This window comes from Syngnathus acus, chromosome 23 (assembly GCF_901709675.1).
Source record: "Syngnathus acus chromosome 23, fSynAcu1.2, whole genome shotgun sequence".
NCBI classification, from domain to species: domain Eukaryota; kingdom Metazoa; phylum Chordata; class Actinopteri; order Syngnathiformes; family Syngnathidae; genus Syngnathus; species Syngnathus acus.
Genome location: NC_051107.1, coordinates 5,818,585 through 5,833,246, shown reverse-complemented (window position 1 = coordinate 5,833,246; position 14,662 = coordinate 5,818,585). Strand labels below are relative to the sequence as shown.

The window sequence follows — 14,662 nt, the reverse complement described above, 5'->3', positions numbered from 1 at the left end:
GCAACACAGTTGAATCAAGATATGGACAAAAGTATTGGGTTGCAGGTGTACAGCTTTGAAAATGTCATTGTGACCAGAGACAGGTGTGCCTCGGACAATAATATGAGGAAAAATGTATTGGCTTGACTTACAGTGGGGTTGATGGGAGCACTCCTGGAGCATCATGCCACTTTAACTTCTGCAAATTGAAGGAAAAACAACAAGACATTTGGGGGAGTTAGAGGGGGAAAAAAAACATTGCTGCCAGAATAAAAAGAAAAAAAAAGAAAAACTCATTTAGGAACCAATGTGTTGACGCTGTCCTCTTGTGGAAGAAAAAGGAAGTGCCGCAGGGCAAAAAAACAAAACAACAACTTATCCATCCATCAATCTTCTGCAATGGATGAAAACCTTCCCTGATTTTTTAAACTACTACTTTTAGGGTAAGGATGCCCCCATTTTGGCAAAGATTTAAGTGGCAAAATGATCATGGAATGCAAGGGTGCACGAGTGCAAGCGGGGTCTCGTTAGACATGTTGTTGCACCGGTTTTGTGCAGCTGCAGCCTTCCTTCCCTCCCTCCCTCCTAACTCCTCCTTTTCTGTGTCACACATAAAAGCAAAACTGGGGCCTCCAGCATGTAAACGGCCGGTTAGTCTCTGAGGCCCGGGGGGAGCGCTGCTTGGCTTTGGGCCACTTCAGCGAGAGCCAATCAGTGAATGAACAAGTTGGGGGGCACGGAGAGGATCGCTAAACTTTTTCGAAGGGGCCCGACAGAGCATCTTGGGTTGAGGTCGGCGGCATGATGCAGAAGGAGGACGACGGCGCTCGGCGGGACGAGGCGGTACACTTGCGGCGGCAGATCGGGCCGGTGGCCGCCGCCTCTTTGATCCTCGGCACGGTGGTGGGGAGCGGCATCTTCATCGCCCCCAAGGGGGTTCTCCTGAACAGCGGCAGCGTGGGCCTCTCGCTGGTGGTGTGGGCGCTCTGTGGGCTGCTCTCCTTGTTTGGTAGATGCCGCCGTTCTTGAATGTTCATTGCGATCGGGCACAGTGGCAGGTTTGAAGGTTATTTTGGCCATGTGTGCCATTAGGAGCGTTGTGCTACGCTGAACTGGGCACCACTTTCAGCAAATCGGGGGGCCACTACACTTATCTCCTGGAGACCCTGGGGCCACTTCCAGCCTTTTTACGCCTGTGGGCAGAGTTCATCTTCATCAGGTGGAGTTTGAAGTTATTCACTCATCCCTTACTATCTACATGGGGAATTACATAATTAAAAAAAGAAATCCCCATGATGTCGCGTACTTGTTTTGTTGCCAGGCCGGCCGTGGCCTCCTACGTGTCGCTAGCTTTCGGTCGCTACGTGGTGGAGCCGTTCTTTGCTCCCTGCGAAGCCCCCACGGCTCTCATCCGATTGGTCAGCCTGCTGGGAGTGAGTAAGTACATGCAGCCCTTTCCCCTTCTCCCACAATGCACTTTTTCTACTCACCGCAGCCTTCGTGGTGGGCGTCAACTGCTGGAGCGTCGCCGCCGCCGCTCGCACCCAGGTCACCTTGACCTTCATCAAGACCTTCGCCCTGGTCCTAATCATCGTGGCCGGAGTCGTGGCACTAACCAAAGGTGGGCTGCGGGCTGTGGGGGAAGCCAGACTTTGAAACACGGCATTGGTCTTCTCAGGCAAGACGGAGAACTTCCAGAAAGGCTTCGAGCTGGAGGCGTTGACGCCGGAGAGGCTGCCGCTGGCCTTTTACAACGGCCTGTACGCATACGGAGGATGGTGAGTGGTGCAGACGTGAGAATCAAACAAAGCAATTATGTCAGACGCCCGGAGCTCAGCTCTTTCTCGTAGGTTTTCTCTCAACATGGTGACGGAGGAAATCATCAACCCAAACAGGTAGGACAGCTTATATTCATGTGCTTTGGGGCGAGGTGCGCCAGAGTGTCGCCGTGTGTCCTCAGGACGATCCCGCTGGCTGTCATTTGCTCCATGGTGACGGTGACAGTGCTCTACGTGCTCGTCAACGTGTCCTACTACACCGTGATGACGCCTGGGGAGCTGCTGGCGTCTGAAGCCGTGGCTGTGGTCTGTCAGTCACGCCTTTGACAAAGTTGTGACATTGATTGCGTGAACTTGCCTGTTTGTCCGCGGCAGACGTTTGCCAACCGCGCGCTCCAGGCTGTGTCGCCCGTCATTCCCCTCCTGGTGGCGCTGTCCTGTCTGGGCGCTCTCAACGGGGGCTTCTTAACCGCGCCCAGGTGACCTTTTTTCTTGGCTGCTGTGGCATGATGAGGAAATTCAGAAATGCGCCTTACCTATGCCGATGGTCGCTTTTGTGCCAAGGATGCTGTTTGTGGGGGCCAGAGAGGGTCAGTGGCCCCACATCTTCTCCATGATTCACATCCACCGGCGCACGCCGCTTCCAGCAGTCTTGTTTCTGGTAAAGGATGCGCCGATTTCACGAGAAAGTCAGGAAAAGTGACGTGCGCTTCAAACTGCCCGTGCAGTACCCATTGGTGGTGCTGATGCTGCTCACCGAGGAGATCCAACACCTCATCAGCTTGGCCTCCTTTGCGCGCTGGTTCTTCATCGCCTTGGCAACGCTGGGGATGTTGGTGCACCGCCACCGCTTCCCGCAGCTCCCTCGGCCTTTCAAGGTGAGAAACGCCGACAATTCCCTCGTGGTGGTGGTTGACTCACCGATGGCGTCGGGCAGGTCCCCCTGGTCATCGCCATCACCTTCACCTCGGTGTGCTTCTTCATCGTGGGCTTGTCACTGTACTCGGACCCCTGGAACACGGGACTCAGCTGCGTGTTGACGTTGACCGGCGTTCCAGTGTACTACGCCACCGTGCGTCGGTCCCGACTGCCGCCCAGATGGAGACGCTTGCTCAGTGAGTCGCGTCGCGTCCCCGCACCTGACGCCGACAAAGAAAATGTTAGCGATAGCCACCAAAAACACTTTGGTATCTCCTCCGCGACTCACACTGAAGGGAAGTCGCATAGAAATCGGAGAAATTATTTGTAAAGTGACATAAATCAACATATTAGGAAAAAATAAAAAATAAAGTTTACATACAAGTTGGGGGACAGTCATAAATAAATCTTAAGTCAAATGGAAAAACGTTACAGAAAAGTTTGCAACCGCCGCAAAAAATACAAACGACTTATCATATAACTGAAAAAAACATCACACCACGTTAGAACTAAGAATTTTAGAAAATATATAAAGAATGGGGAAAACAATCATTTAAAGTGCCAAACATTGAATTGAAAAAAGATTTGAAAAATAAACGAGAAAAACATGACGGGGAAAAAAAATGTGACAATACAAATGCATCTTATAAAATCAAACATTGTAGAAAGTTACTCAAAAATATCCATAAACATTGCAGTAAAAGCGCATGAAAAGTTGTTGACATTCACAAACATAACTCAAAGAGTGGAAAACTTTTTTCTTTCCTCAGATAAGTGCAGCAGAAAGATCCAGATCCTTCTCCAAGTGGCCCAACAGGAGGTGAAGACCTACTGAGGACAAAGCCCAACCTATCAAGACCAAGTGACAATTGTAGAAGACAATATTTGTCCAGCCTTCCTTTCACCTAATCGAAAGGCTGAAATAAACTTGAGCGCGAAACTTTTTGTTTAGAGGCTGCAACAGCAACCTATTTATTGGACCAATAACGACGGCGCGGGAACAGGAGTCTTGAATACTAACAGTCTTATTGCTGCTCGAATACCAAGTAGTGCTTTCTTTTTTTCTTTCTATTCTGTCAAGTAGCTTATTGCTAATCAACCGCTAATAGCATCTGTACGAACCGCTGGAAGTATTTCTCCACGTAACATAGGACTCTCAAAATTAAATAACGTGCAAATTAACAAAGATATTTTTCTGAAGGCTGAACAAACCAAAAGTGTCAGTGAACAATTAGGTCAAGGGGGGAAAAAAACCCAAAAGTGATTTGGAGCGCTGTCAGGCAGGCGCAGAAACAAGCAAAGAAAAACTCCAGTGGGGTGGGTACGCATGCGAGCGGACTACGCCAGCTGCGCCATGAGCTCCGACAGGCTGACGTCAGACAAGCCCAGCTCGTGCATGTCGTCCAGGCTGAAGCTGAAGTCCACCAGGATCTTACTCAGGCTGTCGGTGGTGGTGTCCAGCACCAGGCCCTCGCTGAGTGAGCGGTTGGCGGGCGGGCTGCCTCCTCCGCCGGCCAGAAGCGGCTCTCCGGAGCAGGCGATGCCGGTGTCCGGGAAGAGGGCCCAGTCCTTGAAGGGGGTGGGGCTCACGCTAAAGGCGGCGTGGTCGCGCAGGGGCGTGCGGGCGGAGCCGGCGGGCGTGCGGATGGGGCTGAAGTCCAGCGCGCTCTGACCGGCGAGTTCGGCCAGCGGCTTGCTGGGCGTAGAGGACGCCAGGCGCCGGCCCGCTTTGATGGGGGTCTTGTAGGAGTGAAGCCGCCCCTCCTGGAGCTCCGGCTCGCCAACCACACTGGAGTCCAAGTCCGAGGTTTGTGTGTAGAGCAGCAGCGGTTCCTCGTGCTGCTTGCGCACCAGACGCTGCTTCCGTCTGGAGCTGCCGGCTTGCCGTCTGCGGGCGAGCGTCATGGGGCTCCCACGCTGGGGGGTCACGCACGCCACTTCCTCCCTCATCTCTGCTTTCGGTGCCTTGGCCCGATGAGCCGCATCCCTCAACAGCGCCACCTGATGGCCACACACGATCAGCGTGCACTCGTTCACTTTCCTTCCCAATATGGCATGTCAAATAAAATACCATTTCTAAACCCCTCCCAAAAATGTAAATGTGTCACCTTTGGAATGTTTCTCCGCCTTTTGGCTTTGCAGGGGCTGCCGTCGGTGTGGCGAGCGGGAGCAGGAGCAGGAGCGGGAGGGGGAGCGGGAGGGCCCGGCGTGGAGGAAGAAGGCAGACAAATGGAAGCGCCGAGGGTGAGCTGGATGGGGACCGGGAAGGGGGGCATTTGGGGGAGAATCGGTTTCATCCGCTTTGAACCTAAGGGGGGGTAAAAAAAAAAATCAACACTTTTTTTTCTTTGTTCATTTTTTGCATACCAAACTCACCAGAGCCAGTACGTGCTTTCTTGGACACAGGAGGTGTTTTCTGCTATTTAAAAATAAACAATTAAGCAAAGAAAGCACATGTCCAAGTGTCATTGGTGTGACAACAGACTTGAAATGCAGAAGGGCTTACTTGGCGAGGCGATGACGCAGCAGGTAGGGCAAAAGAAGCTGCCACAGGGTTACATCCGGGCTGCAAGAGGAACATTTATTGAAGGATTGAGAGCAAAACCAAAGAAAACATACCGATGCCGTGTCAAGCCGAGCATTCGCGCGCGCGTGTCAGACCGTGTACACCTGATCCAGCGTGAGTCCTCGATTGGCCTCCGGACGAATGGTCCAAAAGGAAACTTTCTTGTCAGGCGACGTCTTTCGGAGGAACATTTCATGCAGGGAGAGGTTATGGCGGACTGAATTCTGCGAGAAGCAAAAAAAAATAAATAAATTCACGATGGACATTGTTGTCGAGGCGGCGGCGGAAAGAGGCTGTTGGCACCTTCCAGCCCTGCCTTTTCTCATCCCTGAAGAAGTCAAAGTGGTGCTCGAGCCAAGTGTAGATCTCCTTCAAGGTCATGAGGCCGTCCTTAGTACTGTTGATGGCAAACTGGATCATGGTCATGTAGGAGAAGGGCGGCTTCATGGCCCTATCGCATTGCGGGCAGTCCCCGGATTTCTGCAAAAGAGCAAAGGGGCAGCCACAAGATGAAAAACTCACAAGGGATTATTTTGTAGTTTCCCACATTTCATTCATTGCTTGGCATAACCTTCAGTGATGAGCCACATGCTGCTTCACACACAGGGGGCGCTGTTTCTTCCAACACGGCTACCGCAGTCTGGTTCTCCTTATTGGACTTGTCATGGCTGGGTCCTGACAGCAGAGCATCGCACCTTTCCAACCACTCAATGTTGGTGAGGCTGTTGTTGAAACGGCCGTCATCTTCCTTTTTCCCTGGAATGTGATGAAGAGGACCATTACACAGACAAACCATCGTGCGGCCCGGCCCCTAGGCGTCATAAATGTGGCAGAAAAATATTTTGATACATTTTCCTAGCTGAATCAAGTCAACTACGTGGCACAAATACACATTTGGACTAAAAACTGTCAATTCAAAGTCGAAAATTCTTACGTTGTTTAACTCCAGTGAATACGGAGCTCTGAGACAATTGCTGTCCCGGCGCGCTCCCTGCAAAATCGGAGTCCTGGTCCGTCTTGTCCAGCGAGCCCGCGTCCAGGCTGCCGCTTTCGCCCAGGAGGATGAACTTGTTGGGCCCTTGGGCGCCGTGCTCCTTGCCTTTAACTGTCAGTGCCTCAATGACACTGCGCAGCTCGGCCGTCTTGGGAATGACCACCACCTGTGTGCCGGGGTGGTGGGGGTGATCCAGGATGCGCACGCCGTCTGGGAATGACTGACAAGCGGATGAGCTCCCCGGATTCCCTTGAGGCACTGATGCATCCTGGCTCGCGGGAGGCTCGCTGTGCTGAAAGGGAAGCTTGCGTCTTTTAAGAATCAGGGGTCTCCTTGGGCTCCGTCTCATGGTCAACCAGTTGCACAAAATGTCCCACAGATATGCTGGAGAAAAAAAAAGTTAACATATTCAGGTCAATTGTCATGGTGCTGTGGGTCTGTCTGTCTTTGCTTTGCATGGTTAAATGTTTTTAAACTGTCACGTCATGTAATACTTATAGAGGTTATAGTATTTTTTTACATCGAGACCTTTTATTAAAATTGTAGCTTCAACATACTGTTCTATTCCAAATTAATTCCGTTTCGTATTGGTACGTTTGGTGTAAAGGCTAGTGCGACCTAAGTGATGTTAGAACATTATCTTATTAGCTTAATATTTATCAGACGTCACCTTATAGAGGCATTAAAATACACAATCAAAAGTGACCGTGAAAAACACAGTTCTATCCAATGTTAGTTAGGTTTATTGTGAGCGGAAGCGATAGCTAAGCTAGGCTAGGCTACTTAACAGCTAACCAGAATGTTACCTTCACATTACAGTGACGGTCGCGTCTCTTGGGTGGATATTTTCTTGTGGAATTGGTTGTAATAAAGTAATAAAAGAAAATTTCACAAACTCACTTTGGTGTTTTCAACAAGAAGCCAATAAATTCATTTTTAACAATAAGCGTATTTTGAATTTCGGCGCTGGGGTGCTCCGGTCGTGGCTCTCGTCACGTGTCTAGACAACTAGCCCAACCACCCAATGGTGTGGGGGTAAACAAAGTGTTGGCCAATCGGATGTAACCAGGGCGTGGTTGTCTCGAAACGGCAGCCGAAATACAGCACAACTAGAAAATTACCTATTTAAAGAAAATACAATTGCAGGTAATCCCCACACCGAAACAGAAGATTAAATTAAAGTGATTTGACTCCAAGGTCCCCCTTTCGTAGACGTAGTTTTGAATTTTGGCGCCGCTCAGGACCTCTCTGGTCACGTGGATTGAAAACCAACCAATGGTAGCCGCTCATAGACGGCGCTGCGCTGGCCAATCAGATGTGAAACAGGAAGTACGTTGGTCAAAACTACGGCGAACTGAAAAGTACAGCAAAATAACATATGACTACAATCTCCACAATGAAACAAAAGAAAATCAAGTTTAAGGTGAGTAACCTTTCAGATTAAATGCATTTGTTCGTTGCTCAATGAAGACACTTGATATCCTCCAGGTCTTTGGACATGTTATTTAATGCCTCGCAAAAGCTCCAAGACTGCAAAGCCTTCGTTGCTGTTCGCCGAGAAGCCTGTGTGCAGCACGAGCCTCTCGTCCTTTCCTGAAGTCCGGGCTGCTTTGCATCCCAAAGAGTTCTTCGCTGAGACGCAAACGCGCAGCAACTTCAGCTCCTGGGTAACTTTACATGCACACATACATTTTGTAGCATACGGTTAATCTCTTCTGTTATATTTAAGGTAAACCCACAGTTTGAAACGTCACTGGAGTCCACGGCTCCCACGAAAAGACGCGGCCGGCGTAGGAAGTGCATCTTGGGCAAGAACATCCAGGACACTTGCAGCCCGTCCTCCAAGAATACCAAAAGCAATTCCCCCCTGCTGTCGTTCCAGTCTAACGGGTATCAGCCTCAACATCACCGAGCAAAGAGGTCGCACGTGAGCCACGCAGACTCTGGAGGACAGTCGTTGAAAAATGGGGCATGCCAAAGGAATGCACCAACGAGGCAAATCTTCAAAAAGCAGGACATTGCCTCATGCTCTTCCTCCTCCAGTCCACCGGTGAAAGAAGGGACCTCCATCTGTGCACCACCGAATGTGGATACTCCAAAAGTGATGCTGCATGCTGTTCATTACTCCTCCTCCTCCATATCCTCCTCCTCTTCTTCTTCACAATGGCTTCTCACCCAGCCCTGCACACCGCCACGCAGCCAGCTGCCCGAGATGCTGGTGCCGGACACACCTGAGCGCCACTACAACCTGAAAGTGACCTGGAGGAGGCGCCTGTGGTTGATGGCAATGTTGGAGGAGAGAGGACAGCTGACGCAATGCAACAAGCTCATCACCAGCTAACCTTGGCTTACCACTCATAATGTAAACATGCATGTTTTGGACAATGTGAGGAAGCCGCTGTACATGGAGAAACTGGGTGAAATAAAAGACACAATGGGACATCATCATGATTATACAAGACTTAGCTTTGGATCTTATTGTAGCCAGCATCCGTTCCTTGCGCTTTCTGCACCATTGAGTTGGGATGCATCACTGGATGCATGCACCTATGTTTAATGATGACCTCTATATCGGTGTTGATTTTTGACAAAGCCAACTGTGCATTTTACATGAAACAACTACGGCTAGAATGAGTTTTTGGTGTTCAAACGATGGTTAGCAGCAAGACAATTTACATTAAAGTCACATAAAAACCTCATATTAGCCTCAAAGCCAAGCCAAGCGTCAAAACGTTCACTTTGTGACTGAGAAAACACGAGCGCAACGAAAACTCGCCCTTCCGTATGATCCACCAATCACACGCCACCTGGCTGGTCCTTCCGCCAATGAGGGCGCGCCTTGTTAGCGTGTGCGGTAACTAAGGACGGGGTTGCTCCTCGGCGAAAAAACGGAGGCACGAAGATCTTCCTTAGCAACCGCGAATAAACATGAGTTATTACACCATCAGGTAAGAAGAAACCACTTGATGCTCACTTTTAGTCACTTTTTATGTGTTTCCTGAGCAAGGGCCGAGTTGCCATGGCCACGGCGTTGTTTTTGCCACGCGAAGACGATCGTAACTTTTTGGGCGAGAAAGGGACGACTTGGGCTAATGCTACCTGCTAACAGTAAACTTAGACCGCTCCGCGGCGAAGAAGAGAAACTTGAACAAGCATACTTTGGGGAACTAAAGTGACGTCAACAAACGCGTTTGAACGTATTGCACGACGCGAAAAGCGAGTGCGTGGCGTGTACTTCAAATGTTTTCTTTTTCATGCACTACATTGCACTTAAATGAGTCATCCAATTGGGGAAGAAAAATATGACTTTATGCATGTTTGAACTCGCTCGCCTGCTGTGCTGCTACATTCCTGCGAAGCAATCCCCTTCACTCCGCCCCCCAAAAAATCCCCTTTTGAAACATTAAATGTGTTGTTAATCATTTGTCATTTTGATAATAAAAGGGAATGATTCAATGAGGCTAAAAATGCATCTAATGCAGAGTAAGATTGGGGCTGCACGGTAAGTTAGGTGTGAATGTGAGCCTGAGTACTTTGTTATAATAGCGTCCTCAATCCTGGTGTCATGAATGAAAAGTGCACATGTACCAATTTTGCCCAACATGTTCAAAATTCTGCTAAACAATGACGTCCCTGTTATGAAATGGGTCACCCTGGCCACCCCAAATGTTTCTAGCTACGCCCCTGCTCACCTTTTGTCCAGTCAACTGCGACGAGCTCGGGCCCGCCAAGAGCTGTCATAAAAAATAAACGGGACAATCATAAAAACAAGCCCATATGCGTCACGATCTCACCTTGTGTGAATATTTTGCTTGTAATGTCCAACGGCAACTGCGCACACATTGACGGCGCTGTTAAGGTGTGATTACCGACACTCGTCACCTTTTTTCCATGCAATTAGCCCTACTCGTCCCCTCGCTCCTCATCAGTCGACTTAGGTGTCACTTCAGCGTCGTCTCTTGGGGACAAACACACGCACTCACAAATACAAACGGGGCTCTCGCCATGGCAACGAGAGCCTCCTCTTCCGCCGCCTCTCCAGCCACCCACTCGGTCGGTCGGTCGGTAGCCCGGGCCAGACGCGGCATCGGAGTTTGCTCGCCACACGTCTCCAGCGAGCACCTCGGAGCGCTCCGGGGTGGGAATGAGCCAGGATGGAGTCGCAGCCCGTCTACAGCCGCTGGTCGTACAGGTTAGGCGTTTTGGCCGCTTTTGCCGTTCAAAGCAGACAATCGTAACGTTAGTAAACAGGCTCACATTTCACAATCGTTCAGAAGTATCGATTGGCTTTTCGAACAGATGATTTTGCGCATCGAAACTTCCAAAGTCACGGCTCTAAACACTTTCCTCTGCTTCTCTTCCTTGGACAAATTGACATCCTGGAGACCCTCCAGCTCTGCCAGCTTGGCGAGGTAACGGCGCCCGGCGACCCACCCTGTCACCGACACCTGTTCTCATCCAGTATCCGGATACTCTTAAGCCAGGAGTATTCCCACAGAAGAGTCCCCCCGCTCCCCGCTGTTGCCCTTTCTGGCCGTAGCTAAGCGACGCAAGGCAAGGCAAGGCAAGGCCTCCCCCCCCCCCCCCCCCCCCCTCCTCACCACGTCCGGCGGTGGCGGCGCCGCCATTCTCTCCTGTACTTCCTTCACTTCTTACTTTTTGGATCTTCTGTGGGTCTACTCCTGATAAAAAAAAGAGTCACCCATTCAGAGAAATTCAAAGAAAAAAAAAAGCCTGTTGACCTAATATTGGAGGTGCACCTGTCTCTGCTTCATCTTGCAGCGGATTTGACGAGCACAGCAGCATCATGCAGCAGAAGCTGGAAAAACAGGTCGGCGGTCGCCATCTCGAAGTGACGGAAAGGAACCGGCGCCAACCGCTTCCTCTGCTCCGTTGCAGAAGTCTTTGCTGGAGCAGAAGCAGCGGCGGAAACGGCAGGAACTGCTCATGGTGCAGCCCAACACGGAGGCCCGGCACCGGCGGACCCGCTCGTGGCGCGGTGAAGAGCAAGCCCCGCTGGTGGAGTCGCAACTCTGCGACGTCAGCGACATCATCATGGACGGTGAGCAGCGGCACGAGACGGGCCCATTCACCGGATCGGAACCGACCTTTTGATTCTCCTAGGCTTCAACGGCCCGGCGGCATTTCTAGGATCCAAAAAAGGAATGAAAATCCAGATCACATCCGTACAACAAGGCCAAGTTAAGACTCAGTCCCCGCTCAGGCCTCCGCCGCCCGCCGGGGACGCCGAGGACAAGGCCGGCGACACGGAGACGCTGCACCAGAACAAGACCGACATCCACGAACTTCTGCGCAAACAAGGTGAAGAACCAAGACTTGGGATCCAGCTGGCTTGTAAACCTCAAATGTCTTTGGCCAGGCCTGTCCGGCAGCATGAACTTTGACGAATCCAGCGAGGACGACGACGAGCGTCCGCACTCCCCGACGCCCGGCACGCAGACCACCAGGCCCGCCTCCGCCAACAGCGCCAAGGACCCGGTGAGCTGTCTCGGCGCTCGCCGACGCGTCGGCTGGCCGGCCCCGTTTCACGGGGGTCTTGTGCCGACCGACTAGGAGGCGGTCGCCAGCGGCGGTGGCGGCGGCGGCTCGCCCTCCTCCAGAAGCTCGCCTCTTCTGGAGGTGTCCAACTTGGACGAGTTTGCGTTGCTTCCGGCACCGCGCGGCGCCACCATCAAATGCCGGATCACCCGCGACAAGAAGGGAATGGACGGCGGCTTCTACCCTACATACTACATGCACATGGAGAGGGAGGACGGCAAGAAGGTGAAGCCCGCGTCCTTCTGCTCATCGAGCTGCTCGACTGACTTCCTGCTTTCCCTTTCAGGTGTTCTTGTTGGCAGGGAGAAAGCGAAAGAAGAGCAAGACATCCAACTACCTCATTTCAGTCGACCCCACCGACCTGTCGCGAGAAGGCGAGAGCTTCATCGGCAAACTGAGGTAAAATCCCAGAAATCCAAATTCAGGGCGAGGTTGTTCCCACAACGTTCTTCGTCCCAGGTCGAACCTCATGGGCACCAAATTCACCGTGTACAACAACGGCGCCAACCCTTGCAAGAACGGCGCCGCCGTGGAGGACGGCAGGACTCGACAGGAGCTGGCCGCCGTCTGCTATGTGAGTCTGGCGCCAAAAGCGCCGTCTCGCAATCTCTCATTCGGCCTTCTCCCCGTCAGGAAACCAACGTGTTGGGGTTCAAGGGGCCGCGCAAGATGACCGTCATCATCCCGGGCATGAATGCCAACTTTGAGCGAGTGCCCGTCAGGCCCCACAACGTGAGTCCTTGACCAAATGACGCTTCAGTACCGACGTTGACTGTATTTTGTGGGCGCTCAGGAGCAGGAGAGCCTGCTGAGCCGCTGGCAGAGCCACTCCTTGGACAACCTGATCGAGCTTCACAATAAGGCGCCCATGTGGAACGACGACACGCAGTCCTACGTGCTCAACTTCCACGGACGCGTCACTCAGGCCTCCATCAAGAACTTCCAGATCGTCCACGACAACGACCGTAAGTGCCAAGACGTGGCGGAAGGTCGCACGGCACGTCTTTAACCGCCAGCTTTTTCATCAGCCGACTACATCGTGATGCAGTTCGGCCGAGTGGCCGACGCCATCTTCACGCTGGACTACAACTACCCCATGTGCGCCTTACAAGCCTTCGCCATCGGGCTGTCCAGCTTCGACAGCAAGCTGGCCTGCGAATGAACGCGCGGGTTTTGTTTTCGTGGACTCCGATTGAACAGAGTGGGCTCTCCTGCAGCGCCCCCCTCAGGACAAAAGTAGACATCCTCGAACATTGGAAGGCTGACTTCTTTTTTTTTTTTTTTTTGTCCTGGATGACAAGTGCATTATTGTTACGGTTGATTGTTTTTCTGTGACACGCATGCAAAATTGCACACACACTAAGTACTGTAAATAAATTTCAAAATTACCACACCAATTTGTCTGAGCAACGGCTCCTTTAATAAAGATTGCTTTGGTCCCAGAACAAAACTGCACTATGGTAAAATCCAGTCTTGAACTAAAGTGCAGGCCGTTTCAACATTGAACATTTCTTCTTCAGTGGCGGAACGTTTTAAAACAAACGTGGATACGAAACAAACACGTGGAAAGTTGTTGGAAAGAGAACAGAACACTCACAGAAGTTTGGCGGCGGGTCTCAGAGCTCCACGACGCCTTTCAACTCTTTGTACTTGATCAGGTAGTACGGGTAACACTGGCAGCTGTCGAACACGGCAAAAATGGTCGGCTGCGACACGTCGTCCACGCAGGCGTCGTAGGAACCCGTGCCCGAGTCGCATGGAGGCGGCTGGCGATATTCCGACTGCCCCTTGGTCACCTTTCCCACCAGGACTTTGGCCAGGAACATGTGGCGCAGCCCGTCGGGCTCGCTCTCCACGGTGTAGTCGTGGGACATGCTGGCCGAGGCGGCAAAGTAGGAGGCGTGACCCAAGAGCTTCCCGTGGATGCCGGCCAAGCTCGGGTCAAAGTTGAGGTGGCAGATGAGGTCGGCCGCCTCTTGGGTGGTGCCGTGGAAAAGGTGACGCTCCGGAAGCTCGTCGGAGTCGCCCAGCTTGTTTTCCATGTGCACCTTTTGCCTACAGATACAAAGCGACGTCAACTGCGTGTCCATCAATCGGCCCGATGGCTTCTTTACCTTTGATACTTGTCCCAGTGCAGTGTGTTCTGGACCTGCTGGATGATAACGATATCCACCCTGGTCTCAGGCAGGCTCTCGTAGAACACTTTCTGGATCATCTGGAAGGTCTTGGTCCGACGCGGAACATCAAGCAGGAGGTAGTCCGCCTCCGTGCCCATTTGCCACACAGGGGGATACCATGAGAGGAAGTCCTCCAAAGGGTCCAGGTTGAACTTGGGATGAAAAGGTTGTGGGATGGGATCCAAGAGAATCCCTGTCCTGATTCAGAGGAGATTGGAAATGGGAAAATTACAGAGTTGGTTTGATACAAATAAACTAACACTAAATTTAAGTAAAACAAAGTATATTATATTTGGAAACCGTCCGACCAACACAGACAAAATTCTTACAATAAATAATATAGAAATAGAAAGAGTAAATGAAGTAAAATTTCTTGGAGTGCTTATAGATAATAAATTAAGTTGGAAACCACATATAATGTATATCAAATCAAAAATTTCAAAATCACTAGCAGTATTATATAAAGTAAAAGACCTTATAAATCAGTCATCATTATATTCCTTGTACTGCTCCTTCATACTCCCATACATTATGTACTGTGTGGAGGTGTGGGGCAATACGTACAAAACAAACACAGATCCAATCTTCATTCTTCAAAAGAAAGCAATACGACTTGTAAATAATGCTGATTATAGAGAACCATCTAACCCTCTCTTTATTAAATTGAACTCACTGAAATACAACGACCTAG

At 51.0% G+C, this 14,662-nt stretch overlaps 4 protein-coding genes across 12 annotated transcripts; 3 read left to right on the top strand and 1 right to left on the bottom strand.

Moving 5' to 3' along the window:
* The first annotated feature begins 563 nt into the window (after positions 1-563).
* Positions 564-3,621, top strand: si:ch73-352p4.8 (cystine/glutamate transporter). Of its 2 annotated transcripts, none has more exons than XM_037243400.1 (12): positions 564-988; positions 1,072-1,198; positions 1,301-1,416; positions 1,475-1,600; positions 1,658-1,757; positions 1,830-1,874; positions 1,940-2,067; positions 2,133-2,236; positions 2,322-2,418; positions 2,486-2,635; positions 2,695-2,872; positions 3,446-3,619. In XM_037243400.1, the coding sequence occupies exons 1-12, from the start codon at positions 781-783 to the stop codon at positions 3,447-3,449; spliced, it is 1,383 nt and encodes a 460-aa protein (XP_037099295.1). In that variant the 5' UTR covers positions 564-780; the 3' UTR covers positions 3,450-3,619. The 2 variants fall into 2 exon arrangements, with proteins under 2 accessions (XP_037099295.1, XP_037099293.1); XM_037243398.1 differs by having other exon boundaries at positions 568-988; positions 1,940-2,063; positions 3,446-3,621.
* A 5-nt stretch (positions 3,622-3,626) lies between these two features.
* Positions 3,627-7,234, bottom strand: foxm1 (forkhead box M1). 3 transcript variants are annotated; one of them, XM_037243341.1, is made up of 9 exons: positions 7,042-7,234; positions 6,176-6,619; positions 5,813-5,997; positions 5,545-5,721; positions 5,337-5,465; positions 5,182-5,241; positions 5,052-5,094; positions 4,784-4,983; positions 3,627-4,676 (listed from the first exon to the last, which is right to left on the bottom strand). In XM_037243341.1, the coding sequence occupies exons 2-9, from the start codon at positions 6,582-6,584 to the stop codon at positions 4,014-4,016; spliced, it is 1,866 nt and encodes a 621-aa protein (XP_037099236.1). In that variant the 5' UTR covers positions 6,585-6,619; positions 7,042-7,234; the 3' UTR covers positions 3,627-4,013. The 3 variants fall into 3 exon arrangements, with proteins under 3 accessions (XP_037099236.1, XP_037099238.1, XP_037099237.1); XM_037243343.1 differs by having other exon boundaries at positions 5,052-5,091; XM_037243342.1 differs by having other exon boundaries at positions 7,136-7,234.
* A 320-nt stretch (positions 7,235-7,554) lies between these two features.
* On the top strand, positions 7,555-8,920 carry rhno1 (RAD9-HUS1-RAD1 interacting nuclear orphan 1). The gene is made up of 4 exons (XM_037243456.1): positions 7,555-7,658; positions 7,724-7,902; positions 7,965-8,628; positions 8,777-8,920. The coding sequence occupies exons 2-3, from the start codon at positions 7,744-7,746 to the stop codon at positions 8,574-8,576; spliced, it is 771 nt and encodes a 256-aa protein (XP_037099351.1). The 5' UTR covers positions 7,555-7,658; positions 7,724-7,743; the 3' UTR covers positions 8,577-8,628; positions 8,777-8,920.
* A 158-nt stretch (positions 8,921-9,078) lies between these two features.
* zmp:0000000711 (tubby-related protein 3) lies at positions 9,079-13,186 on the top strand. 6 transcript variants are annotated; one of them, XM_037243394.1, is made up of 12 exons: positions 9,079-9,183; positions 10,621-10,647; positions 11,018-11,066; positions 11,135-11,297; positions 11,360-11,557; positions 11,616-11,734; positions 11,810-12,019; positions 12,081-12,193; positions 12,254-12,368; positions 12,428-12,526; positions 12,588-12,759; positions 12,823-13,186. In XM_037243394.1, exons 1-12 carry the CDS (start codon positions 9,164-9,166, stop codon positions 12,954-12,956), a joined length of 1,419 nt encoding a protein of 472 aa, XP_037099289.1. In that variant the 5' UTR covers positions 9,079-9,163; the 3' UTR covers positions 12,957-13,186. The 6 variants fall into 6 exon arrangements, with proteins under 6 accessions (XP_037099289.1, XP_037099290.1, XP_037099288.1 ...); XM_037243395.1 differs by having other exon boundaries at positions 9,092-9,183; positions 10,630-10,647; XM_037243393.1 differs by lacking the exon at positions 9,079-9,183 and adding an exon at positions 10,068-10,427 and having other exon boundaries at positions 10,630-10,647.
* The last annotated feature ends 1,476 nt before the right edge of the window (positions 13,187-14,662 follow it).